The 27,353-nt window shown below is 44.1% G+C and overlaps 1 protein-coding gene across 1 annotated transcript in view; it reads left to right on the forward strand.

Annotated features, from left to right (window-relative positions):
* The window catches only part of AATF (apoptosis antagonizing transcription factor), a 108,861-nt gene that overhangs the window by 15,018 nt on the left and 66,490 nt on the right, over positions 1-27,353 (forward strand). The window contains exons 5-6 of the mRNA XM_060757024.2: positions 25,473-25,587; positions 27,030-27,240. Coding sequence (XP_060613007.2) covers positions 25,473-25,587; positions 27,030-27,240 — 326 coding nt within the window. The remainder of the gene's footprint in view (positions 1-25,472; positions 25,588-27,029; positions 27,241-27,353) is intronic.

Genomic DNA, 27,353 nt, shown 5'->3' on the forward strand with positions numbered 1-27,353 from the left:
GCCAAAGACCATCAGTAAACTGGAGCCTTCGGTGGTGCAGTGGGCTAAACCCTTGTGCCGGCAGGACTGAAGACAGACAGGTTGCAGGTTCGAATCCGGGGAGAGGCGGATGAACTCCCTCTATCAGCTCCAGCTCCTCATACAGGGACATGAGAGAAGCCTCCCACAAGGATGATAAATCAAATCATCCGGGCGTCCCCTGGGCAATTCTCTCACACCAGAAGGGACTTGCAGTTTCTCAAGTTGCTCCTGACACGACAAAAAATAAATAAATCAGTAAACTCAGTATTTTCTGTTCTGTGTGGGAAGTTTGGTTCAATGCTGTCATTGATGGGGTTCAGAAATGCTCTTTGGTTGTAGGTGAACTATAAATCCCAGCAACTCCCAAATGTCAAGATCTATTTTCCCAAAATTCCACCAGTGTTCACATTTGGGCATATGTGTGCCAAGTTTGGTCCAGATCCATTATTGTTTGAGTCCGCAGTGCTCTCTGGATGTAGGTGAACTACAACTCCAACATTCAAGATCAATGCCCACCAAACCCTTCCAGTATTTTTTGTTTGTCATGGGAGTTCTGTATGTCAAATTTGTTTCAATTTTATTGTTTATAGAGTTCTGAATACGCTTTGATTATTGGTGAACTATAAATTCCAGTAACCACAACTCCCAAATGTCAAGGTTTGTTTTTCCCAAACTCCATCAGTGTTCACATTTGGGGATATTAAGTATCTGTGCCAAGCTTCGTCCAGATCCATTATTGTTTGAATCCACCATGCTCCCTGGATGTAGGTGAACTACAACTCAAAAATTCAAGAACAATTCCCACCAAACCCTTCCATTTTCTGTTTGTCATGGGGAGTTCTGTGGGCCAAGTTAGTTTCAATTTCATAGTTTGTGGAGTTCTGAATGCTCTTTGATGGTAGGAGACCTATAAATCCCAGCAACTACAACTCCCAAATGTCAAGATCTATTTCCCCAAAACTCCAAAAGTATTCACATTTGAGCATATTGGGTATTTGTGCCAAGTTTGGTCCAGATCCATCATTTTTTGTGTAGGTTAACTAAAAATCCAGGCAACTACAACTCCCAAATAATAAAATAAATTCCTCCCATCACCTGCCAATCCCACCAGTATTCAAATTTTGGCTTTCTGTGTGCCAAGTTTGGTTCAATTTCATCATTGGTGGAGTTCAGATTGTAGGTGAACTATAAATCCCAGCAAGTGCAACTCCCAGATGACAAAATCTGAGCAACGGTGTTAGTCTGTCTGCGCGATCTTCTGAGGATGGCAGCAGCTGAGGATGGGATCTATTGTTTCATCTGCTTCCTTGCAGAGTCTACATTTGGGATCTGTCAACGACTTTTCAATTCTGGCTTTGATGGGCTTGGTTCTAATGGCTTGTTCTTGGGCGGCCAGAATCAGGCCCTCCTTTTTCTCCTTTTTCAGAGTTCCATTTGTGAGCCGCGGCCATGTTTTTTTCTTTGTCAATTTGGCTCTCAATTTCTGCCAGGAACTGTCCATGGAGAGCCTTCTTTCGCCAGTTTTCTCTTCTGCTCTGTATTGTGTTTTTACAGTATTCACTCTTTGTCTTTTTCACTTTGAGCAGTTTACTGCTATGAACTTCCCTCAATGTTGGTTCTTGACTGCCTTTCACATAATCTGCCAGGGCATGTTTCTCTTCTTCTGCCATTTGTTTCACTTGCAGAACCCCTCTCTCTGCCTCCTGATTTTCTGGGCAGGTAAAGTCTGTTGACATCACTATGCAGGTGTCATGAGGAGTGAATTGTCATCAGTTTCCTTGTTTTTCTGTCCAGATCATCCAGCTCTGCTTGTGTCCACTTCACAATCCCAGCAGTGTATCTAATGACGGGGATGGCCCTGAGGTAGATAGCCTTGATCGTATTTCCGCCATTTAATTTTCTCTTCAAAACCTTTCTGACTTTTGGATATATTCTTTGCTGACCACATTTTCACATGCCCATGCTTGATATTCTCCAACTGTAGTATGCCCAGATATTTATAGGCTTCAGGCTGATTGCACTTTATGGTTTGTCCGTTTGGCATCTCTATGCCATTGCTCTGTGTAATTTTCCCTTTCTTTAATGCTATTGTGGCATATTTGCCTAGGCCAAACTCCATACTGATGTCAGTGCTGAAGATTCTGACTCTGTTGGTTAGTGACTGGATTTCAGTTCCTGATTTTCCATAAAGCTTTAGATCATCCATGTACAGCAAGTGGGAAATTTTGGGTGAATTTCTTGCTGTTTGGTAGCCCAGGATTGTTTTCTGTAGAATTACTGACAGTGGGATCATTGCAATGATGAACAACAGTGGTTATTTATTTATCGTGTCAGGAGCAAACCAAACAGTTGTATTGCATTTTTTAAACAAACAAACAAAACACAAAGTTTGCAAGCTTGGTAGTTGATTAAATGTCCTTTGACCAGTAGCTGGCCACTTGGAGTGCCTCTGGTGTTACTATAAGAAGGTCCTCCATTGTGCATGTAGCAGGGCTCAGATTGCATTGCAGCAGATGGTCTGTAGTTTGCTCATCTCCACACTCGCATAGTGTGGATTCCACTTTGTAGCACCATTTCTTAAGGTTGGCTCTGCATCTCGTGGTACAAGAGCGCAGTCTGTTCAGAGCCTTCCAAGTCGCCCAGTTTTCTGTGTGCTGAGGGGGGGGGGGAGGGGGTGTCTCTCATTTGGTATCAGCCATTGATTGAGGTTCTGGGTTTGAGCCTGCCACTTTTGGACTCTCGCTTGCTGAGGTGTTCCAGCGAGTGTCTCTGTAGACACTGAACAACAGTGGTGATAGTGAATCACCCTGGAAAATTCCTCTCTTGATGTTAACAGCTCCATAGCTTTCGTTGCCCACAAACAACTCAGTTTTCCTTCGTTTCATTGCATTTTCGTAGCCGGTCTGAGTCCCTCTACAGAGGTTGAGAAGATCGGGATATAAAAGTTTTAAATACATTTTCGGTGAACTTTCTAATATTTTCACAAACCCCGATGACATCTAGACATTTGATAATCCAACACTGTGGCAGTGAGTCAAATGCTTTTTTGTAGTCAGTCCAAGTTGTATAGAGGTTTGTTTTGCGGCTTTTGCAATTCTCCAGTCTCATTTTGTCAATTAGAAGCTGATTTTTCTTCTTTTATTCCTTTTTTTTCTTCTGGCAAGATGTTGTTTTCCTCCTAGTAATCCTCGATTTGATCAGCTATTATGCCTGTCAGCATAATATCTGATTGTTGTTGTTGTTGTTGTTGTTGTTGTTGTTGTTATTCCATTGCTGCTGTTGCTGCCATGGAACACACAAATGCTTCATATAAGGTGGTCCCAGGAAGGGGCACAGCTGTGTGTCTGGCTGTATAGAATGTAAACGGGCGCATAAAGGTTCTGAGAAAGCCGCCCTCTTCCGTTGTGTGCCTTTTGTCCCTTGCCATACATTCCACCGCGAGGTCTAGCTGCGTTTGGCTGCCTGTGGATCTCGGATCCTGGCAGATGATTTACTGCAAAATTGCTTATAAATTGAAGTAGAAAATGTTTTGCCGACGTGGCAGCTTTCAAGCTTTGCACCCATTTGTCACCCAGCATTTCCCTTTGTGTATAGAACAGGAATTAATTAGGCTGCACTGCAGGGGAAAAAAGTTTATGGCTATAATTTTATATAGGATGGTTTTTTAAAAAGGGGCGGAGGTGTTTATGGGGGATTGGGAGTCTCTGTTCTCTGGGCTTTCTGGCCATTTTCAAACACACAATCTAGGCAATAAGGGATGCTCAGTGTCTACTTTTTCCACTATGTCCGTGTATCTGCCAAGTAGGGATTTCCCTGTCTTGAAATTTATTTATTTACAGTATTTATATTCCGCCCTTCTCACCCTGTGGATTACAGTGCATATATACATGGCAAACATTCAATGCCATAAACATACAAGACATATAGACAGACACAGAGGCAATTTCACATTCCAGCGTTTCTGGCTTCATGAGGGTATATGCTTGTTTCCACCATAAAACCTTCCAGCAGCGTGTGTAAGAATGAGGAAGTACTCCATCAAGGACTTGGTGTCACCCAGCTTTTCCAGGGTGACACAGAGTCCTTGATGGAGTACTTCCTCATTCTTACACACGCTGCTGGAAGGTTTTATGGTGTCGTCAATTAGTTAAATTAGCCTCCCTGCGTAAAGCGGTACCTAAATTTCCGACTTGATAGATGCAACTCCTGCCCTGTTTACCTCTCTGAACGTATTCTCCCCTACGTACCATCAAGATTACTAAGATCGTCTGGAGAGGCCCTGCTCTCGGTCCCACTGGCCTCACAAGCGCGCCTGGTGGGGACGAGGGACAGGGCCTTCTCGGTGGTGGCCCCGCGACTCTGGAACTCTCTCCCACCGGAGGTCAGAACCGTCCCGTCTGTCCTGACATTCAGGAAATGGGTGAAGACGTGCTTGTGGAGACAGGTTTTCGATGAATGAGACAGCACCCTAGGATTGTGGATGGAAGATGAGGTATACTTGTTTTTAATATGACGACTGACCACCGTAGTTTTAAATATAGTTGTTATTTTAAATGTGTTATTGTAATTATGAACTATGATATTTTACTGATTGTATATTTTTATGGTTGAGTCCCTCTAAGAGGTGAGAAGCTCGGTATAGAAAACTTTGAAATAAATAACTGTCTTTCCGGCTGCATAGGTCAACAGCAAGCTAGACTATTAATGGTTGGGAGCTCACTCCGACCCGGGTTGGCTTCGAACGCATGACCTCTCAGTCAGTAGTGATTTAATACAGCTGGCTACTAACTATCTGTGCCACAGCCCGGTCCTCCCTGGATTCTCACTGGATTCTGCGTTTACTATCAAACCACCTACCCTGTGGCATGCACCCAGTTTTGTGCTTGCTTTTCCAGCTTGCTTACGTTTAGAGGAGTGTTTCTCAACCTTCCTAGTGCCGTGACCCATTAATACAGTCCCTCATGTTGTGGTGACCCCCAAACGTAACATTGTTTTTGTTGCTACTTCATAACTGTCATTTTGCTACTGTTATGAATCATAATGTAAATATCTGATATGCAAGATGTATTGTCATTCACTGGACCAAATTTGGCACAAATACCCCATACGCCCACATTTGAATACTAGTGGGGTTGATGGGTAGGATTGATTTTGTCATTTGGGAGTTGTCGTTGCTGGGATTTATAATTAACCTGCCATTGAAAACCACACTGCAAACACAAATGCTTCATATAAGGTGATCCCAGGAAGAGGCACGGCTGTGTGTCTGGCTGTATAGCAAGTAAATGGACTCACAAAGATTCTGACCTAACTTAGGAGCCCCCAGTAGCGCAATGGTTAAACCCTTGTGCTGGCATGACTGAAGACTGACAGGTCGGAGGTTTGAATGCTGGGAGAGCACGGATGAGCTCCCTTTGTCAGCTCCAGCTCCCCATGCGGGGACAGGAAAGAAGCCCCCCCCCCCCCCCAAGGATGGTAAAACATCAAAATATCCAGGTAACACCCCCTGGACAATGTCCTTGCAGATGGCCAATTCTCTAACACCAGAAGCAACTTGCAGTTTCTTAAGTTGCTCCTGACACAACAAAGAACAGTTAACCTACAATCAAGAGTATTCTGAACTGCACCAATGATGGAGTTGAACCAAACTTGGCTCACAGAACTACCATGACCAAGAGAAAATACTGGAAGGGTTTGGTGGGCATTGACTTTGAGTTTGAGAGTTGTAGTTCACCTACATCCAGAGAGCACTGTGGACTCAAACAATGATGGATCTGGACCAAACTTGGCACAAATACTCAATATGCTCAAATGTGAACACTGGTGTAGTTTGGGGAGAACAGACATTGATATTTGGGAGTTGTAGTTGCTGGGATTTATAGTTCACCTACAATCAAAAAGCATTCTGAACTGCACCAATGATGGAATTGAACCAAACTTAGCACACAGAACGCCCAAGACCAACAGAAAATACTGGAAGGGTTTGGTGGTCATTGACCTTGAGTTTTGAAGTTGTAGTTCACCTACATCCAGAGAGCACTGTGGACTCAAACAATGATGGATCTGGACCAAACTTGGCACAAGCACTCAATATGCTCAAATGTGAACACTGGTGGAGTTTGGGGAGAACAGACCTTGCCATTTGGGAGTCATAGTTACTGGGATTTATAGTTCACCTACAGTCAGAGAGCAACAATAGAATTGGACCAAACTTCCCACACACAACCCCCATGCCTTGAACAGACCCGCTGGTGCGAGCCTCCTTTCAGCCTTGCACACTCTCTCTTGCCCACACATGCGCACCATGCTGCCATGCGCCGAGCACACCTGCTCTCCCCTCCTCACTTGGAGTCTCAGAAACAACCCTCCCCTTGGCTGAGAGGCCAGCCAATCAGTGTGGAAGAGGGCTTTTGATGGGAGGATTTGCTGTTTGTTTTGAAACAGGAAGAGAGCCTGGATGGCCATCTGTTGGGAGGGATTGTATTGTGTCTTTCTGTATGGAATAATAATAATAATACTTTATTTATACCCCGCCACCATCTCCCCAAGGGACTCGGAGCGGCTTACATGAGGCCAAGCCCAACAGTACATCAATAAACAAAAGCAATATACAAAAACAATAAATACAATACAATTAATATCGATCACATATAAACAATAACCAAGAAGAGATGTTGCATCTTCTCTGCTAAAGGCGTTTGTCAGAGACTATCAGAAATATCTGTTTTCTGATGAGTCTTTGGCGAACCCTCTGAAACCCGTTTGCGACCCCCCAGGTTGAGAAACACTGGTTTGGAGCATGACTTGAGACCCTTAGGTGTGACTGTGAAGCCCCCCTTCCCCAAAAAAACCTATTACATTTGCATCTCTTCTGCCTCTGCACCTTCTTCTCATCTATAGCAAAAGCAAGGGTGCTTATATTTAGGATCTTGCATGTTGAATTAGGACTCCCCCCCCCCCCCCCCCATTTCCATATCCAATGCAAGGCAGAAGTAGCAATCTGAGCCTGATTTGCACATTAAAGAGACCCATTAATTAAACATTCCACTCCCCGGCATGTTCCCCCAGGATCCCTCTATTCTTTCTGTAAAAAGGGAGCACTGGGATGTGTGGTTCTCTGCTGGGCGTTCATGTCAATTGCACGCCTCGCATTGATCTTTCCTGTGTTCTTTTGATTTATTTATATATTTTTTATATTTTTGAATTTCCATAGGACTGTGTTGAGTCTTCCTTGTCTTCCTCCTCCTATACAGACACAAGGGGATTATTGTTTATAGTTTTAGTGGTTTTAATCTATTGTCATATGTTGTTGATTTGATATGTCATGTTTTTATACATGCTAGGCATAAATTGTGTTGTGAACCATGTTGGAATCCCCCCAGGGGTGAGAAAAGCGGTATATAAATGCAATACATAAGCTCTATGTATTCCTTCACCTTAATATGTCTTCTGCTTTTGACCAGGAGCCCCTGGGCGGCACAGTGGGTTAAACCCCTGTGCCGGCAGGACTGAAGACCAACAGGTTGTGGGTTCAAATCCGGGCAAAGCATGGATGAGCTCTCTCTATCAGCTCCAGCTCCTCATGCGGGGACAATTTATTATTGCAAATAAATAAGTAATAAATATTATAATATTTTCATTAACTGACTAAATCTGGCTCAAATATCCGATACGCCCACATTTGAATACTGGTGCGGTTAGTGGGGGATCAATTTTGTCATTGGTAGTTTTAGTTGCTGGGATTTATAGTTCACCTACAATCAAAAGCATTCTGAACCCCAACAATGATGGAATTGAACCAAACTTGGCACACAGAACTCCCATCGCCAACAGAAAATACTGGAAGGGTTTGGTGGGCATTGGCTTTGAGTTTTGGAGTTGTAGTTCACCTACATCTAGGGAGCACTTTGGACTCAAAACAATGATGGATCTGGACTTTTTGATTGTAGGTGAACTATAAATCCCAGCAACTAAAACTCCCAAATGACAAAATCAATCCCCCACTTGGCACAAATCCTCAATATGCCCAAATGTGAACACTGCTGGAGTTTGGGAAAAATAGAGCTTGACATTTGGGAGTTTTAGTTACTGAGATTTATAGTTCACCTCCAATCAGAGAGCATTCTGAACCCCACCAACGATAGAACTGAACCAAACTTCCCACACAGAACCCCCATGACCAACAGAAAATATGATGTTTTCTGATGGTCTTTGGCAACCCCTCTGGCACCCCGTTGCAACCCCCCCCCCCGGGGGGTCCCGACCCCCAGGTTGTGAAACGCTGATCTAAATGTTTACACCAAGGATCTTTCTTGCAATAGGTTCACTCATGTGAAATAAATATTTACTGTAAATCTCTTTTCTTTTTTCAGTTTGGTTGAGGATTTTGGTTAATGTTTGTTTTAAAACGAAAGAGCCAGATAGCTTGCAAGACCTTACACTGCTTTAATTGCTGACTCTCCCGCCTTCTTTCATTTACACTTCCAAGCTTTTTAGTTTTATTTAGAGCTAATCTTCAGTGGGTCCTGCTTGAATCACTGCCAGAGTTGCAAGCCTGGGCTCCGTGCTGTTGGGGAAACAGCTGGGAATCATAGTTATTTAAACAATCTATACATGATTTATTCTTGTAAAAGGGTGGGCATGAGAATCAGTGGCTCTGGAAAGATGGAGCCAATGTGGGGCAGGAGCAAAAAGCAAGCAAGGCATTCGAACAGCAAGACACACGGACAAAACCTTAAATAGTCTTCTAGCAAGTACTGTATAGTCAATTTGTGTTAAACGGAAGTATATTCTCTGTGTTGTTGAAGACTTTCGTGGCAGGAATCACTGTGTTGTTGTCCGTTTTCCGGGCTGTCTGGCCATGTTCCAGAAGCATTCTCTCCTGACGTTCCACCCACATCTATGGCAGGCATCCTTAGAGGTTGAGGGGTTTGTTGGAAACTAGGTAAGTGGATGTCACATTCCCTCACTTATCGAGAGTGTTATGTTCCAGGACCACCTGCGAAAAGTGAAAATCCGCAAAGTAGGGACACTATGTATATTTACAATGTCACGTCGGCAAGTAGTGTCTCAAACAGCCGCTCAGGGTGTTCCTATTGGCTGAGGCGCAAAAGGAGGCGACGATCGGCCTTCCCGGCTTTTCAGTTGTCATTGGCCACGCAGATGATGTCGGAAAAGGCGGGCCTGTGTCCTACATTCCTGTAGGCTATTCTCCATTTTGGGGCAAAACCCCGCGAAACAGCGAAAATACCACAAGAAATATTTAACATGGGTATTCTAGACTTTGAAATTGAAAAGAATAAGGACAAGCTCTTCTTCCACATGGCAACAGCGGCGAGGATAGTGGTAGCCAGGAAATGGAAGAATAAAGAGATACCAACGGTGGAAGAATGGATGCTTAAACTTCTAGACATAATGAATATGGACGTATTAACAGAATATTTGAAAAACATACAAACAACTGGTGAAAATAAGACAGACTGGTCCCCGGTCAAAAAATACTTCAATATCAATCAGATATAGACATGTGAGAGACAAGACAAGAAGATAATACTAACACTAATAACACCTCTTGGGGTAAAATCAGTAAATAAGAGTACTAACTCTCCCCTCCATATCCTCCAATCCCTGTATATTCCTCCCCCACCCCTTCACCTCTTTTTTTCCTATAGTTGTTGTTGTTCATTCGTTCAGTCGTCTCCAACTCTTCGTGACCTCATGGACCAGCCCACGCCAGAGCTCCCTGTCAGCCGTTACCACCCCCAGCTCCCTCAAGGTCAGTCCAGTCACTTCAAGGATGCCATCCATCCATCTTGCCCTTGGTCGGCCCCTCTTCCTTTTGCCTTCCACTTTCCCAAGCATAATTGTCTTCTCTAGGCTCTCCTGTCTCCTCATGATGTGGCCAAAGTACTTCAACTTTGTCTCTAGTATCTTTCCCTCCAGTGAACAGTCGGGCTTTATTTCCTGGAGGATGGACTGGTTGGATCTTCTCGCAGCCCAAGGCACTCTCAGCACTTTCCTCCAGCACCACAGCTCAAAAGCATCGATCTTCCTTCGCTCAGCCTTCCCTAAGGTCCAGCTCTCACATCCGTAGGTGACTACAGGGAAGACCATGGCTTTGACTAGGCGGATCTTTGTTGCCAGTCTGATGTCTCTACTCTTTACTATTTTATCGAGACTGGACATTGCTCTCCTCCCAAGAAGTAAGCGTCTTCTGATTTCCTGGCTACAGTCTGCATCTGCAGTCATCTTTGCACCTAGAAATACAAAGTCTGTCACGGCCTCCACGGTTTCTCCTTCTATTTCTATAGTATATCCCCCCAAACCCTACCAAACCCACCCCTCTGGGCTCTCTTATTTTAACTTTAAGATATGTCGATGATTGACATTCTCTCGATGTATACCTTATTCAAAACACCCTTAATAAAAATTATAATTAAAAAAAGAAATATTTTACATTAATATTTATTGAAAAAAGGCGAAACAGCGAGTCTGCGAAAAGCGAACTGCGAAGTACCGAGGGAACACAGTATATATCTGTGGAATGTCCAGGGTGGGAGAAAACAACTCTTGTCTATTGGAGGTATTTATTTATTTACTAGCCGTCCCCTGCCACATGTTGCTGTGGCCCAGTCTGGTGATCTGGAAAATAAAGCAATGGTTTCTAATATATGTAATTCCTTTATTCTTGTGGGTAAACAGTATTCTTTGTTGTTTCTATGTCAGTGTTGATGTGGAGATTGTCTGGTTTGCCTACTTTGGAACATGCGACATATAATTGTCCTTCTTTAGGCGTCCCTTTCAAATCTAAGATACTATATCTGTGTGTGTGTGTGTGTGTGTGACTCATATTTATCTATCTATATGGCTGGATGGCTCTTTGTCAGGAGGGCTTTGATTACGTTTTCATGCCTGGTGGAGGGAGTTGGACTGGGTGACCTTAAGTATTTTCTGTTGGTCATGGGGGCTCTGCGTGGCAAGTTTGCCCCAATTCTATCGTTGGTGGGGTTCAGAAAGCTCTTTGACTGTAGGTGAACTATAAATCCCAGAAACTACAACTCCCAAATGTCAGGGTCTATTTCCCCCAAACTCCATCTGTGTTCATATTTGGGCATATGGTATATTCGTGCATAGTTTGGTCCACATCTATCATTGTTTAAGTCCAAAGTGCTCTCTGTATGTAGGTGAACTACAACTCCCAAACTCAAGGTCAATGCCCACCAAACCCTTGTAGTATTTTCTGTTGGTCATGGGAGTTCTGTGCCCCAAGATTGGTTCAATTCCATCATTGGTGTTCAGAATGCTCTTTGATTGTAGGTGAACTATAAATCCCAGCAACTCCAACTCCGAAATGACAAAATCATTTTTTGAGTGTAGGACATACATTGGGTTGTTAGGTGTATGCTGTCCAATTTTGGTGTCAATTGGCCCACTGGTTTTTGAATTCTGTTAATCCCACAAACGAACATTACATTTTTATTTATATAGATTTATTTATTTACTGTATTTGTATACCGCTTTTCTCAGCCAGTCGGCAACTCAAGGCGGTAGTTGTGAATGTTTCAGTTTAGCATTAAATGGCCTAGTAGTTTCAAGGTGTGGCTTCTTACTTCCGGGGGAATCCTTTGTTGGGAGGTGATTAGCTGTCCCTGATTAGCTGTCCCTGTTTCAGTTTAGCATTAAATGGCCTAGTAGTTTCAAGGTGTGGCTTCTTACTTCCGGGGGAATCCTTTGTTGGGAGGTGATTAGCTGTCCCTGATTAGCTGTCCCTGCTTCAGTTTAGCATTAAATGGCCTAGTAGTTTCAAGGTGTGGCTTCTTACTTCCGGGGGAATCCTTTGTTGGGAGGTGATTAGCTGTCCCTGATTACCTGTCCCTGTTTCAGTTTAGCATTAAATGGCCTAGTAGTTTCAAGGTGTGGCTTCTTACTTCCGAGGGAATCCTGTGTTGGGAGGTGATTAGCTGTCCCTGATTAGCTGTCCCTGTTTCAGTTTAGCATTAAATGGCCTAGTAGTTTCAAGGTGTGGCTTCTTACTTCCGGGGGAATCCTTTGTTGGGAGGTGATTAGCTAAACCCTGATTAGCTGTCCCTGCTTCAGTTTAGCATTAAATGGCCTAGTAGTTTCAAGGTGTGGCTTCTTACTTCCGGGGGAATCCTTTGTTGGGAGGTGATTAGCTGTCCCTGATTAGCTGTCCCTGTTTCAGTTTAGCATTAAATGGCCTAGTAGTTTCAAGGTGTGGCTTCTTACTTCCGGGGGAATCCTTTGTTGGGAGGTGATTAGCTGTCCCTGATTAGCTGTCCCTGTTTCAGTTTAGCATTAAATGGCCTAGTAGTTTCAAGGTGTGGCTTCTTACTTCCGGGGGAATCCTTTGTTGGGAGGTGATTAGCTGTCCCTGATTAGCTGTCCCTGTTTCAGTTTAGCATTAAATGGCCTAGTAGTTTCAAGGTGTGGCTTCTTACTGCCTGGGGGAATCCTTTGTTGGGAGGTGATTAGCTGTCCCTGATTGTTTCTTGTTTGGAGTTCCCCTGTTTCTGAGTGTTGTTCTTTATTTACTGTTGTGGATTTCAATGGCTTCTCTGTGTAGCCTGACATGGTAGTAGTTAGAGTGGTTCATTTTCCTTGGTCTGTAAGCTGTAAACACAGTGTTAGCATTTGAGAGCAGCAAGGAAAGGAAGAGTGGTTTGGATTTTTCCATTGAGGTTCCAGCCCTAGGGCCATGCTAGGGGATGATGGGTGCTGGAGTGATGGGATCGGTTCTGCCGAGAAGCCACTGCCCACCTTGAGGGGGTGGCAACATGCTGGAGCAGAGGCCTAATTCTTTGTTGCTGAAGTTAGAGGCCTTAAAATGTTAAAGCTTATTGTTATTCCGAGTTGATAATCTCTCCCTTGCTTTAATAATTTTTCCTCATGCCTGGATAGCCCGCGAGTTGCCCGATAATCACTCACACAGCTTTGTAATCAATGCCCAAAGTAATAGGATTCCGCTGGCCAACGGCAATTAATAAATTTGTGTCTTTTTTTAAAACACTAGCAAGTCGGGCCTGAAATACGACTGACTGCCTTTTGCTCATTTGCATATTTATTGCAGTGGAAAAATTCTCGCAGAATGATTGATGTTGAGCCTGCCTCTTGAATTCCAAGCAGCGCATTATTATGAAATGAAAAATGCCGGCCATACAGTTGATTAAAGTTGAAGACAGTGGAATCGGTGTTTTTTAAGATTGCGGGAGAATTAAAGGCATATTTTAATAGATGTTGACAAGAAGTGAACTAACAAAAGCAAAGCAAAGGATTTGCTTGAAAAGATTTAATCAAACATGTTTCTTGGGGGATTAATTGCTGGGGATGACTGGTACCCGCGGGAGGGGGCCAAGAGACAGGGGGGCTGTTTGTGGGGTGAGGTTGCCGGGTTTGGCTTGTGGGTCTGAATGAGAAGTCTTGCTCTTGGGCCAAACTATTGAGCGTTGCGTTTGACCTACCATTTGACTCTGGTCCCAGAGCTGTCTTTGAGAAGGTAGAGAAATTGTCCCTCTTAATCCCAAATGTCTCTGTTGGAGAATGCAGAGTGAATGCTTTTCCAAGGTTTGCGTTAATAAATTGTCGGAAAGAAAGGGAGAAAGAAATACAGTGGTCCATCACTACTTCGCGGTTCACTTTTCACAAACTCGCTGTTTTGCGGTTTTTCAATAAATACTAATGTAAAATATTTATCGTGGTATTTTCGCTGTTTTGCGGGTTTTTGCATTACTCGCCCATTGACATCGACTGGTTCTACCACCAAATTAGGCAAATTCACTGCCATTTAGGGCTGGTTTGATAAATTTCAGAAGCGCTATGGCAGTGGTTCTCAACCTGGGGGTCGGGACCCCTGGAGGGGTCATAAGGGAGTGTCAGAGGGGTCGCTAACAGTATTTTCTGTTGGTCATGGGGGTTCTGTGTGGGAAGTTTGGCCCAATTCTAGCATCAAAAACATTAAGCTTTCAAAGTTCTACTGCAGCATTTCTCAACTTGTGGGTTGCGAGTGGGGTGTCAAACACAGTATTTTCTGATGGTCATGGGGGTTCTGTGTGGGAAGTTTGGCCCAATTCTACCATTGGTGGGGTTCAGAATGCTCTTTGATTGTAGGTGAACTATAAATCCCAGCAACTACAACTCCCAAAATGTCAAGGACTATTTTCCCCAGACTCCACCAGTGTTCACATTTTGTCATATTGAATATTTGTGCCAAGTTTTGTCCAGATCCATCATTGTTTGAGTCCACAACGGTCTCTGGATGTAGGCAAACTACAACTCCAAAACTCAAGGTCAATGCCCATCAAACCCCTCCAGTATTTTCTGTTGGTCATGGGAGTTCTGTGTGCCAAGTTTGGACCAATTCCATCATTGGTGGAGTTCAGAATGCTCTTTGATTGCAGGTGAACTATAAATCCCAGCAACTACAACTCCCAAAATGTCAAGGACTATTTTCCCCAGACTCCACCAGTGTTCACATTTTGTCATATTGAATATTTGTGCCAAGTTGAGTCCAGATCCATCATTGTTTGAGTCCACAACGGTCTCTGGATGTAGGCAAACTACAACTCCAAAACTCAAGGTCAATGCCCACCAAACCCCTCCAGTATTTTCTGTTGGTCATGGGAGTTCTGTGTGCCAAGTTTGGACCAATTCCATCGTTGGTGGAGTTCAGAATGCTCTTTGATTGCAGGTGAACTATAAATCCCAGCAACTACAACTCCCAAATGGCAAAATCAGCCCCGTCCCCCCAACCCCACCAGTATTCAAATTTGGGCATGTCAGTCCAGTGAATGAAAATACAACCTGCATATCAGATATTTACATTACGAGTCATAACAGTAGCAAAATGACAGTTATGAAGGAGCAACAAAAATAATATTATGGTTGGGGGTCACCACAACATGCGGAATTGTATTAAGGGGTCACAGCATGAGGAAGGTTTAGAACCACTGTGCTATGGATTACATACCTGTCCAAACGCATCTCCCCCTATGAACCATCGCAGAGATTAAGATCCTCCGGGGAGGGCCTGCTTTCTGTCCCGCCATTGTCACAGGCACGATTGGTGGGGACGAGAGGCAGGGCCTTCTCGATGTTTGCTCCTCGGCTATGGAACTCCCTTCCTGGTGAGATCAGGTTGGCCCCCTCTCTCCTGTTCTTTAGAAGGATGGTAAAAACTTGGCTGTGGGACCAAGCTTTCGGGACAGGGCAATAAAGCGGCAATAGGAAAGGTTACCAGGCCAATTAGATTTGACGCGGATGACTAGGACAGTTTTAAATGGTGTATTTTAATATTTTGATAAATGTTTTTAATGTTTATGTATGTGCATATGAATTTGTGTCCCAGCACTGAATGTTTGTCGTATATATGCTGAGTCCCCTTTGGGGTGAGAAAGGCGGAATATAAATGTTTTAAATATATATATATATCTATAATATAAATCTGTAAGGGGCGTCGTACGGAGCCGTATAACTCCACAACCCCCCAACGAAACTGAACCAGAATTGCCATGCCCCTAGGACAACCCACTCGGTACAAACTAATGTACTCCAAATTAAAAAAAAAACACCACAACAACGACAAAAACACCGCTAAACAACTGAACATGCGCACTGGCGCAAACTCCCCGGCACGCGCGCACGCACGGCCCCTCCCCCCCTCCCCCCGCGCGGCACACACACACGTGTGCGGTGCAAACTCCCCGCCACGCGCGCACGCGCCGCCCCTCACCCCCCCCCCCCCCCCCCCCGCGTATAAATAGTCTGTATGGAGAGGCTGCCTCTGCAGATAAAGCCAGAGCCGAGGATTACGTGAACAACATGTTCAAGGAGGGTTATGTAGTATATAAGCGTGTAGGGAGGGTTTATAAATACTTAAAATAGGGTATAACTACTAAAATAATGTATAAATATTGCCTAGAGAAGACAATGATGCTGGGGAAAGTGGAAGGCAAAAGGAAGAGGGGCCGACCAAGGGCAAGATGGATGGATGGCATCCTTGAAGTGACTGGACTGACCTTGAGGGAGCTGAGGGTGGTAACGGCCGACAGGGAGCTCTGGCGTGGGCTGGTCCATGAGGTCACGAAGAGTCGGAGACGACTGAACGAATGAACAACAACATTGAAATCAATATAGAGTCCCTACTTTGCGGATTTTCACTTTTTGCTGCTTTGAGATCTGCCAGAAAGCCCTCCTCTCGGTCCCACCTCCGTCTCAAGCACGGTTGGTGAAGACGAGAGAGGGAGGGCCTATTTGGTGGCGGCTCCCTGGCTGTGGAATACTCTCCCTGGAGATATTAGGTTAGCCCCCACTCTCCAAGCCTTTTTGGCTAGTTTAAAAACATGGCTTTTTAGACAGGACTTTGACCTTGTGTAATTTATGGTCAGATTTGAGGACTTAGCAATTGCTTCTTCATGGTATTTTTGATTGTCAGTTGTAGACAGCCAGTCTTATTCGCAGATTTTACTGTGTTTTATGTTTTTTTTATAATTTTATAACTTTATTAGATGGAGTTTTGTGTGTGTTCATTGTCTTATATGTATGTTAGTTGTCTTATAGACTTGTGTTGCTATTTTATACTAGCCATCCCCTGCCACGTGTTGCTGTGGCCTAGTCTATATGTGTTTTGTGTGTGTATATATGTATATATATGTATGTGTATATATTTGTGTATATGTGTATATATGTGTGTTTGTGTATATATGTGGAAGAGCATGTGTTGTAATTTATTTTTTATTTTTTGGCTTTTTAAGTCTCTTCCACTGTGTTTTTCAGTGTTTTCAGGAGTGATGGTCATTCGTTGGCCTGATAGGTGTACAGTGTCCAAATTTGGTGTCAATTCATCCAGTGGTTTTTGAGTTATGTTAATCCCACAAACGAACATTACATTTTTATTTATATATATGCTTAAGTATTGTTTGATGTGTAGCAGTTGAAATGCTCCCCAAGTCCCTTTGGGGAGATGGTGGCAGGGTACAAATACAATTTATTATTGCTATTATTATTATTATTCTAGGGGAAACTTATGTGTCTCCCCCAAAATGTATGCATAGGTAATATTTCCTCCATCAATACTAGGAAACATATTCGGAGTAGCCATGTTCGCAAGATGCACAAATGAACAATACTTTTATCGGCCAACTGAAACGCATCAAATACATCAAGCTTTTAAAGCTCTACTGTAGCATTTCTCAACCTGTGGATTCGCGAGTGGGGTGTCAGAGGGATCTCCAAAGACCATCAGAAAACACAGTATTTTCTGTTGGTCATGGGGATTTTGTGTGGGAAGTTTGGCCCAATTCTATCATTGGTGGGTTCAGAATGCTCTTTGATTGTAGATGAACTGTAAATCCCAGCAACTACAACTCCCAAATGCCAAGGTCTATTTCCCCAAACTCTACCAGTATTCATACTGGGGCATATTGAGTATTCGTGCTAAGTTTGGTCCAGATCCATCATTATTTGAGTCCACAGTGTTCTCTGGATGTAGGTGAACTACAACTCCAAAACTCAAGGTCAATGCCCACTAAACCCTTCCAGTATTTTCTGTTGGTCATGGGAATTCTGTGTGCCAATTTTGGTTCAATTCCATTGTTGATGGAGTTCAGAATTCTCTTTGATTGTAGGTGAACTATAAGTCCCAGCAACTACAACTTCCAAATGACAAAATCAACTCCTACCAACCACACCAGTATTCAAATTTGGGCATATTGGGAATTTGTACAAAATTTGGTCTAGTGAATGAAAACACATCCTGGAGATCAGATATTTACATGACGATTCATAACAGTAGCAAAATTACAGTTATGAAGTAGCAACAAAAATAATGTTATGGTTGGGGGTCACCACAACACGAGGAACGGTATCAAGGGGTTGCGGCATTAGGAAGGTTGAGAAGGTAGGCTTTTTCATTAGATGGAAGATTATCTTTATCAAATGATGTTGTGTCTTGTTGTGGGATCGCTGGCCAACTCAACCCATGTTTGAATCGGGGAAACATCTTTTGCTTGCAGACCAATCATGGCCAGAATCCTATGGCTATATGTACATTGTAGTCATTATTGAAGTGCAAGGAAGGGATGGTCCTTCTCCATTCCAACTGGTAGCAATGGATCTCAGATTGAAGACATCTTTCACTAGAAATCCTGCTCTAGTTTCCCTTGCTTTAGAATATGTACGAGGATTGAATGAAAAGAAATGCCTCCACCTTCGTTACTTGGGTTTGGATGGGAATATTTTAATAAATCAAACGCAGAAATTATCCTTTGAATGTGCTCTTTAACTCCCAGTATTCACTTTCCCACATAATCACCAGACAATTGGATACATTTCTGCCAACGATGACAAGTTTTCTGAAGCAGTCACAGAAGAAGTCGACACTCTGTTTCTGTAACCAGCGTCTCCCAGTTCTCTCAACGTCTTCATCAAAAGAATAATGATGTCCTCGCAGATTCTCTTTCATTATCGGGAACAGACAGTGCTAAATCTGGACTGTATGGAGAATGTCATACGATGGTGAGATCCAGTCTCTGAAGTTTCAAGTCTGTGCGCTTTCATTTCATGCGTCAGGATCCTGGGTACCCATCGTGCACAGATCTTCACTTTTTCACATCATCACCAGACAATTGGATACATTTCTGCCAACAATGAATAAGTTTTCTGAATTTATTTATTGTGTCAGGGGCAACTAGACAGTTGTATTACATTTCTAACAGAACAAAACAAACAGACAAAAACCACAAAATTTGCAAGCTTGGTAGTTTTCTGAAACGGTCACGGAAGAAGTCGACACTCTGTTTCCGTTGCCAGCATCCCACAGTTCTCTCAACGTCTTCATCAAAAGCATAATGATGTTCCCACAGATCCCCCTTCATTATCGGGAACAGATGGCAGTCAGACGGTGCTAAATCTGGACTGTATGGAGGATGTCATACAGTGGTGAGATTCAGTCTCTGAAGTTTCAAGATGTGCGCTTTCATTTCAGGCATCAGCATCCTGGGTACCCATCGTGCACAGATCTTCCGATAGCCAAGCAAAGCAATAATGGGACCCATATGTTCTTATGAAATTCCGATTATGCTTGAAATTTCTCTCTGAGTGAAACAATGATTGTCCTGAATCAATCTGTCAACCTTTTGCTTGTGAAACTCAGTGGTTGCTGTCACAGGACGTCGTACCGTGGTGAGATCCAGTCTCTGAATTTCAAGATGTGCGCTTTCATTTCAGGCATCAGCATCCTGGGTACCCATCATGCATAGATCTTCCGCTAACCAAGCAAAGCAATAATGTGACCCTCACGTTCTTGTGAAATGCCGATTATTCTTGAAATTTCTCTCTGAGTGACATGACGATCGCCCTGAATCAATCTGTCAACCTTTTGCTTGTGAAACTGGGTGGTTGCTGTCACAGGACGTCCAACTCTTTGTTTGTCATGCAAGTCAGATGTTCCCACCTCAACGTCTTTAAACTTTCTCATCCAACGACAGTACTCACCTCAACACAGTCACCATAAACAGCTTGCATTCTCTGATGAATCATACCTTCTGCTGTCAAGAATTGGCAGAAAAAACAAAATGCAAAGATACAGAACAGGGGACAATGCCTGGCTTGAGAGCAGTATGTGTGAAAAAGATCTTGGAGTCCTCGTGGACAACAAGTTAAACATGAGCCAACAATGTGATGTGGCGGCAAAAAAAGCCAGTGGGATTTTGGCCTGCATCAATAGGAGCATAGTGTCTAGGTCCAGGGAAGTCATGCTACCCCTCTATTCTGCTTTGGTTAGACCACACCTGGAATATTGTGTCCAATTCTGGGCACCACAATTCAAGAGAGATATTGACAAGCTGGAATGTGTCCAGAGGAGGGCGACTCAAATGATCAAGGGTCTGGAGAACAAGCCCTGTGAGGAGTGGCTTAAGGAGCTGGGCATGTTTAGCCTGAAGAAGAGAAGGCTGAGAGGAGATATGATAGCCATGTATAAATATGTGAGAGGAAGCCACAGGGAGGAGGGAGCAAGCTTGTTTTCTGCTTCCTTGGAGACTAGGGCGCGGAACAATGGCTTCAAACTACAAGAGAGGAGATTCCATCTGAACACGAGGAAGAACTTCCTGACTGTGAGAGCCGTTCAGCAGTGGAACTCTCTACCCTGGAGTGTGGTGGAGGCTCCTTCTTTGGAAGCTTTTAAACTGAGGCTGGATGGCCATCTGTCAGGGGTGATTTGGATGCAATATTCCTGCTTCTTGGCAGGGGGTTGGACTGGATGGCCCATGAGGTCTCTTCCAACTCTGATTCTATGAATGCTTAAGTCGCATTGACTGACCGTCTGCGCAGGGTTCCATACTTAGCATTTTAAGAACACAACCGTTTAATGCAAAGGCTTCCCGTCAAAATGAAACTGTAGAGGAGAGTCTACTGAACAAGCCAGTACCTGCCGCATACCAGTATTGCCATCTGTTGAGGAGTTACGAAAGTGGAGGCATTACTTTTCATTCAACCCTCATAGAATGGCCTTTTCAGTGGTGGCATCCTGTTTATAGAATGCTCTCCCGAGAAAGTTCATTACTAAGCTTAAGGTGGGATTTCTACATTTCCCCCATTTTGAGTCTGTTCTGAGACTTCTCTTCCTTCACCTCCCAAACAACATGCTCCAATCTACCTCTGAACGCAAGATAACACTGATGTGATTTTCAGATGCCGAGGCGATCATCTCTGGCTTTGTTTGCTGCTTCATCTGCAGACGCCTTTCATGCTTCAGCAGCTGCTTTTAATTATGACTATTGCTACCTGATGCTTCCTTCATCTTCTTGTGCTGCCATTTAATTCCTTTTGTTGGCCCGCTCTTGCGTTTTGAATGCAATTGGTTTGGCTTTTTAATAAGTTTTGTTGCGGAACTTTTTGAAAAGCAAGAAATAAATCTTTGGAACAGGAAGCCTCGTATTATTCAGACCAATCAAATGCTTCGGTGGGATTTTTACGGGTTAATGGATCTCTGCGCTCCTTGCTGCAAACCAGAAGGGCCTCTGTCCAAATTTCTGCAACCTTGCAATTCCCTGCCCTGCCCATCAGCCTGGACAAGTGGGCTTATAGCCATGAAAGCTCATATATATCTATGTATTAAGTGAATGTTTGTATGTATGTATGCGGAGGGTGGTGTATGCATTCTGATTGGCTGCCACTTTCACAGGCTACTGCGACCAGCATGGGTGATGGACCTGGACCAAACTTGGCACTCAGAACCTCCATGACCCACTCTACATCCTGGTGCAGTTTGGGGGAGGACAGACCATGGATGATGGGACTTGCAGTACCTTCACTCACATCCTGAGAGCATTGTGACCCTCATCCAATGACCACTAAAGACCAAACTTGACACACAAAGCCCCCATGACCCACTCTACATCCTGGTACAGTTTGAAGTAGGATAGACCATGGATGATGGGACTTGCAGTACCTTCACTCCCAACCTGAGAGCATTGTGACCCTCATCCAATGACCGCTAAAGACCAAACTTGACACACAAAGCCCCCATGACCCACTCTACATCCTGGTACAGTTTGAAGGAGGATAGACCATGGATGATGGGACTTGCAGTACCTTCACTCACATCCTGAGAGCATTGTGACCCTCATCTAATGACCGCTAAAGATCAAACTTGACACACAAAGCCCCCATGACCCACTCTACATCCTGGTACAGTTTGAAGTAGGATAGACCATGGATGATGGGACTTGCAGTACCTTCACTCCCAACCTGAGAGCATTGTGACCCTCATTCAATGACCACTAAAGACCAAACTTGACACACAGAGCACCCATGACCCACTCTACATCCTGATACAGTTTGAAGGAGGATAGACCATGGATGATGGGACTTGCAGTACCTTCATTCACTTCCTGTATTTTTTATTGTGTGTGTTTTTATGTTGTATTATTTTGGGCATGGCCTCATGTTAGCCGCCCTGAGTCTCCTTTGGGGAGATGGTGGCGGGTTATAAATAAAGTTTATTATTATTATTATTATTATTATTATTATTATTCCTGAGACCATTGACTAATCAAGTTCGAACTTGGCATACAGAGCCCCCATGACCCACTCTACATCCTGGTCTGCTTTGTGGGCCAATGGACCATGGGCGATGGGACTTGCAGTACCTTCTCACTTCCCCAGACCACTGCAACCCTCATCCAATGACTGATCAACACCAAACTTGGCACACAGAGACCCCATAACCCACTCTTCATCTTACTGTGGTTTGGAGGAGAATTGACCACGGATGACGGGACTTGCCTATCGGAGTTATAGTTCACCCGTACCCACTAAACCCAGCTGACATTGGATCTAGACTATACTTGGAGCACAGACAAACAATGCTTTTCTCAAATAACCTGGGCAGTGCCGTGTCCCCAAGCTAGTATATAATTAAAGTCAGTTTTGTATGTATGTTTTTATGTATGTATGTTTGTGGAGGTGTGGGTATGTGGCAGCATTCTGATTGGCTTTCACTCTCACAGGCCACTGCTACCCACACGAATGACGGACCTGGAGCACACTTGGCACACATAACCCTCATGACCCACTTTATGTCCTGGTGCGGTTTGAGGGAAGCAGGGCCACGGATGATGGGATTTGCAGTACTTTCAATCGCTTCAGCTTCCACAGACCACAGCAATTCCCACCAATGATGGAACTGGGCCAAATTTGGCACACAGAACCCCCATTACCCACTTGACATCCTGGTGTGGTTTGGGGGAAGACAGGCCATGTATGATGGGATTTGCAGTACCTTCACTCACTTCATGAGACCATTGGGACCAGCATGAATGACGGACCTGGACCAAACTTGACACACATAACCCCCATGAACCCCCTCACTCCCTGGTGAAGTTTGGGGGAGGATGAACCACGGACGATGGGATTAGCAGTACCTTCACTGACTCACTTTCCACGGAACACTGCGGTCCCCACAAACCACAAACCCAGACCAAACTTGGCACACAGACCCCTCATGTCCCACTTTACGTCCTGGTGTGGTTTGAGATGTAGTTCACCTGCATCCTGAGAGCACTCAACCCAGTTGACGACAGAATCTAAACCACACTTGACACACAGACCCAACATGGCCAACTGTAAATACTGGCTGGGTTTGGAGATGATTACCTTGGGAATCTGGGAGTTGTATTCACCATATCCAGAGAGCACTGAACCCAGTCGACGACAGATCTGGACCAAAATTGGCACCCAGACCCAACATGGCCAATTATAATACTGACTGGGTTTGGAGGTGATTACCTTGGGAATCTGGGAGTTGTAGTTCACCCATATCCAGAGAGCACTGAACCCAGTCAATGACAGATCTGGACCAAACTTGGCACACAGACCCAATATGGCCAACTGTGCATACAGGCCTGGTTTGGGGAGATTCACCCACGATTCTTGGAATTGTAGTTCACCCACATCGTAATGGGAGGGTGCATAACAAACAAAAACAGATTCTGGCTTTTCCTGAATAAATAGTGTTACTAATTAACTAAATATTATTACCTAACACCCCAAAATGAACAATGCCTTTTTCAAATAACCCGGGCACCGCCGGATACCCAAGCTAGTTCATGAATAAATGTGTAAATGCTCTGGATGGCAAAAACAATCCCCCCCCCCTTCTTCTTCTCTGCTTTGTTCCTTTCTCTTTTGCAAAAGCCTGCTTGTCGCACAGAGTGAAAGCATTGCTCCTTTTGTACTCCCCCCCACAATGCGTCGCCCCATTTGCAACCACAGACGGCCTTGCCCTTTTGGAAATAGAGATGATCGGCTAAAGGCCGCGGTAGAGAGGCGCACTAGACACATATCAGCCTTGCTGCTTTTCGGGATACAAACTCCGCATACAAAACTGCAAACCTGTCTGTATGTGTGATCCTTGCAACATCCTGTTGCTGTTTGGATAGCTAGTACTTTCCGCCTTAAATTAAGAAGGGGGCCACGGTGGCGCAACAGGTTAAATCATTGAACTGTTGAATGTGCTTGCCGGAAGGTTGGCAGTGTGAAGCCACTGGTCGGGGTAAGCTTCCATTGTAAGCCCTAGCTCCTGCCAACCTAGCAGTTCAAAAACATGCAAATGTGAGGAGATCAACAGGTACGGCTTCAGCGGGAAGGTAGCCATGCCAGCAACATGACCAGGAGGTGTCTATGGACAACAGGCTCCTCGGCTTTGAAATAGAACGAGAGCACCTCACCATGGCCAGAGTTGAGCACCGCCTCCAGAAGCCAGAGATGAAAGGGGAAGCCTTTACCTTTGTTCTGTGTATTTGTGTGTCGTTGTCATTCCACTGTATTAAAGGCATTGAATGTTTGCCTATCTGTGTATGTTGTAATCTGCTCTGAGTACTCTTGGGGACAGGCATGTAGCCAAGAGGGGGAGGGGCTTGAGGGGGCTTCAACCCCCCCCCCCCCCGAAATTCTCATGGTGGTTTGCGAAAAGGCCTTACTGGTGCATTATTTAAACTGTTATGTTTATTCATATCATGATCTGATCACCATACTCAATATATCCCATATGCATGGGGGTATTGGGGTAATGATACAAAAGGTTTGCTAGGCTAGACCCTCTTTCACTCAGACTCAGCCCCCCACAAAACTCAGCCCCCCCTGAAACCCCCCCCTGAAAAAAATTCACCCCCCCCCCCGAAACGAAATCCTGGCTACGGGCCTGCTTGGGGAGATAGAAGGTTAAGATAAAGATTTTCCCTTGACATTAAGTCCAGTCATGTCCGACTCTAGGGGTTGATGCTCATGTCCATTTCTAAGCCAAAGAGCTGGCATTGTCCACAGACGCCTCCAAGGTCATGTGGCCAGCATGATTGCATGGACCGCTGTTACCTTCCCGCCGGAACGGTACCTATTGATCTACTTATTTTTATTTTTTATTTTTATTTTAATTACTTGTGTTGTTGTTTTATTGCTTGTATTGTTGTATTTGGGCTTGGCCTCATGTAAGCCGCACCGAGTCCCCTGGGGAGATGGTAGTGGGGTAGGGTACAAATAAAGTGTTATTATTGTTGTTATTATTATTATTATTACTCACATTTGCATGTTTTCGAACTGCTAGGTTGGCAGAAACTGGGGCTAACAGCGGCAGCTCACACACCGCTCCCTGGATTCTAACCTGCAACCTTTCCGTTAGCAAGTTTGGCAGCTCAGCGGTTTACCCCTCTGCTCCACTGGGGGTGGAATATAAATAAATATTATTATTATTATTATTATTATTATTATTATTATTATTATTATTATTATGTGAGGAGCTCTAGACCAGTGAGAAAATACTTGCTTTGACTATAGAAGGCCTTATGTTCAGAAAGACACCCTGAAACATGCCGGTAAATAAGTAATTTAATGGGTAGTGATGGAACTGTAACCACATATTTCTTTTTGCTTTTGCTGTGCAGATTACAAAGCCTTAAAGGCTTTGCTGAGAAGTCTGGTAGATCTCCAGGATGAGCTGTTGCATCAGTATTCGGGGACAAGACATCTATTGAATGGACAGCAGGCGAAAAAAGAGAGGTAAATACAGAGCCACTGTGTGCTCAAGAGCCTTTGAGGATTGTCATTGTCACATCTATATATATAAAAATGCTCTGTGCATAATGAGTTCCTTAAAAACAAAAGAATCAATGAACGAAATCACACCAAATTTGGCAACAAAACGTCTCTCAACACAAGGAGTGACCATCACTCAAAAAATTATGATTTTGTCATTTGGGAATTGTAGTTGCTGGGATTTATAGTTTACCTACAATCAAAGAGCATTCTGAACTCCATCAAAGATGGAATTGAACCAAACTTGGCACACAGAACTCCCATGACCAACAGAAAAAACTGGAAGGGTTTGGTGGGCATTGATCTTGAGTTTGGGAGTTGTAGTTCCCCTACATCCAGAGACCACTGTGGACTCAAACAATGATGGATCTGGACCAAACTTGACATGAATACTCAACACACCCAAATATGAACACAGATGAAGTTTGGGGAAAATAGACCTTGACATTTGGGAGTTGTAATCACTGGGATTCATAGTTCACCTACAATCAAAGAGCATTCTGAACCCCACCAACGACAGAATTGGGGCAAACTTCCCATACCGAACCCCCATGACCAACAGAAAATACTTAAGGCCATCCAGTCCAACTCGCTTCACCAGGGCAAGAAAACATAATCAAAGCCCTCCCGACAAAGAGCCATCCAGCCATAGATAGGTATAGATAGATATATAGACAGATACATATTATTCACACACAGAGAGATATAGTATCATAGATTTGAAAGGGACCCCTAAAGAAGGACAATTTTATGTCACATGTTCCAGAGTAAGCAAACCAGACAATCTCCACATCAACACTGACGAAGAAACAGCAAGGAATACTGTTTACCCATAAGCAGAAAGAAATTATATATATTAGAAACCAAGACTTTCTCATTACTTTATTTTCCAGATCAACAGACTGGGCCACAGCAACGCGTGGCAGGGGACAGCTAGTTTGTTTTAAATACCATACCTGTCATGACCTTATTTTCTGGTTTTGTGTGAAGCCAGGAAATTAGGCCATGCTTTAGACCTGTCCTCTTGTATATTTGAAATCTGGGAGAGGATTGCCATGGAAATGGGAGCAATGCAGGGGAGGGGCCAGGGTGAGGCATGAGGGAAATAAACTGTCAGTTGGAATTTTGTTGCATTCCGTAATGCATGCTTTTGAATTAAAGCCGTCCAACTTTGTTTGTGAGGTAATTTCTTCACTAGAAAGCAATACCTTTTAAACTTAATCTTCTGAAATCCACAAACTACTGGTTGTATTGGTTACGATTGATCGCACTGTATTTGTTACCTGGCGCCCTGTGGGATTGTGTTGACCAGCCCCATTGGCTGGCCAGGTTTGTGTTAAGGGAGAGAAGTCGAACAGATGTATGGGAGAACATTAAAGAGTTGCATCATTTTTATTTTCATTTAGTGATGACGAGATTCCAAGCAGCCCTGACGAAGAAGAGGAGGAAGGCGAGACAAAAAAGAGGGTGATGCAAAGGCCGCCGAAGCGGAAGCTCGAAATGGAAGCATACCCAGAGTTTGCAGCCAAGCGGTTTGCTGACTTCCAGGCCTACCGGAACAGCACCTTGCAAAAGTGGCATGATAAGACCAAGTTGGCTTCTGGCAAACTGGGCAAGGCAAGAGCTGTTCATTTCCTGTATTGTAGTTGAAGTTTGTGTGTGTGTGTGTGTGTGTGTGTGAGGGGGGGGGGGGGGAAATAGCCAATACTCCAGAAGACAGGAGCAGAATT

The sequence above is a fragment of the Anolis sagrei genome, chromosome 11 (assembly GCF_037176765.1).
Source record: "Anolis sagrei isolate rAnoSag1 chromosome 11, rAnoSag1.mat, whole genome shotgun sequence".
Classification (NCBI taxonomy): domain Eukaryota; kingdom Metazoa; phylum Chordata; class Lepidosauria; order Squamata; family Dactyloidae; genus Anolis; species Anolis sagrei.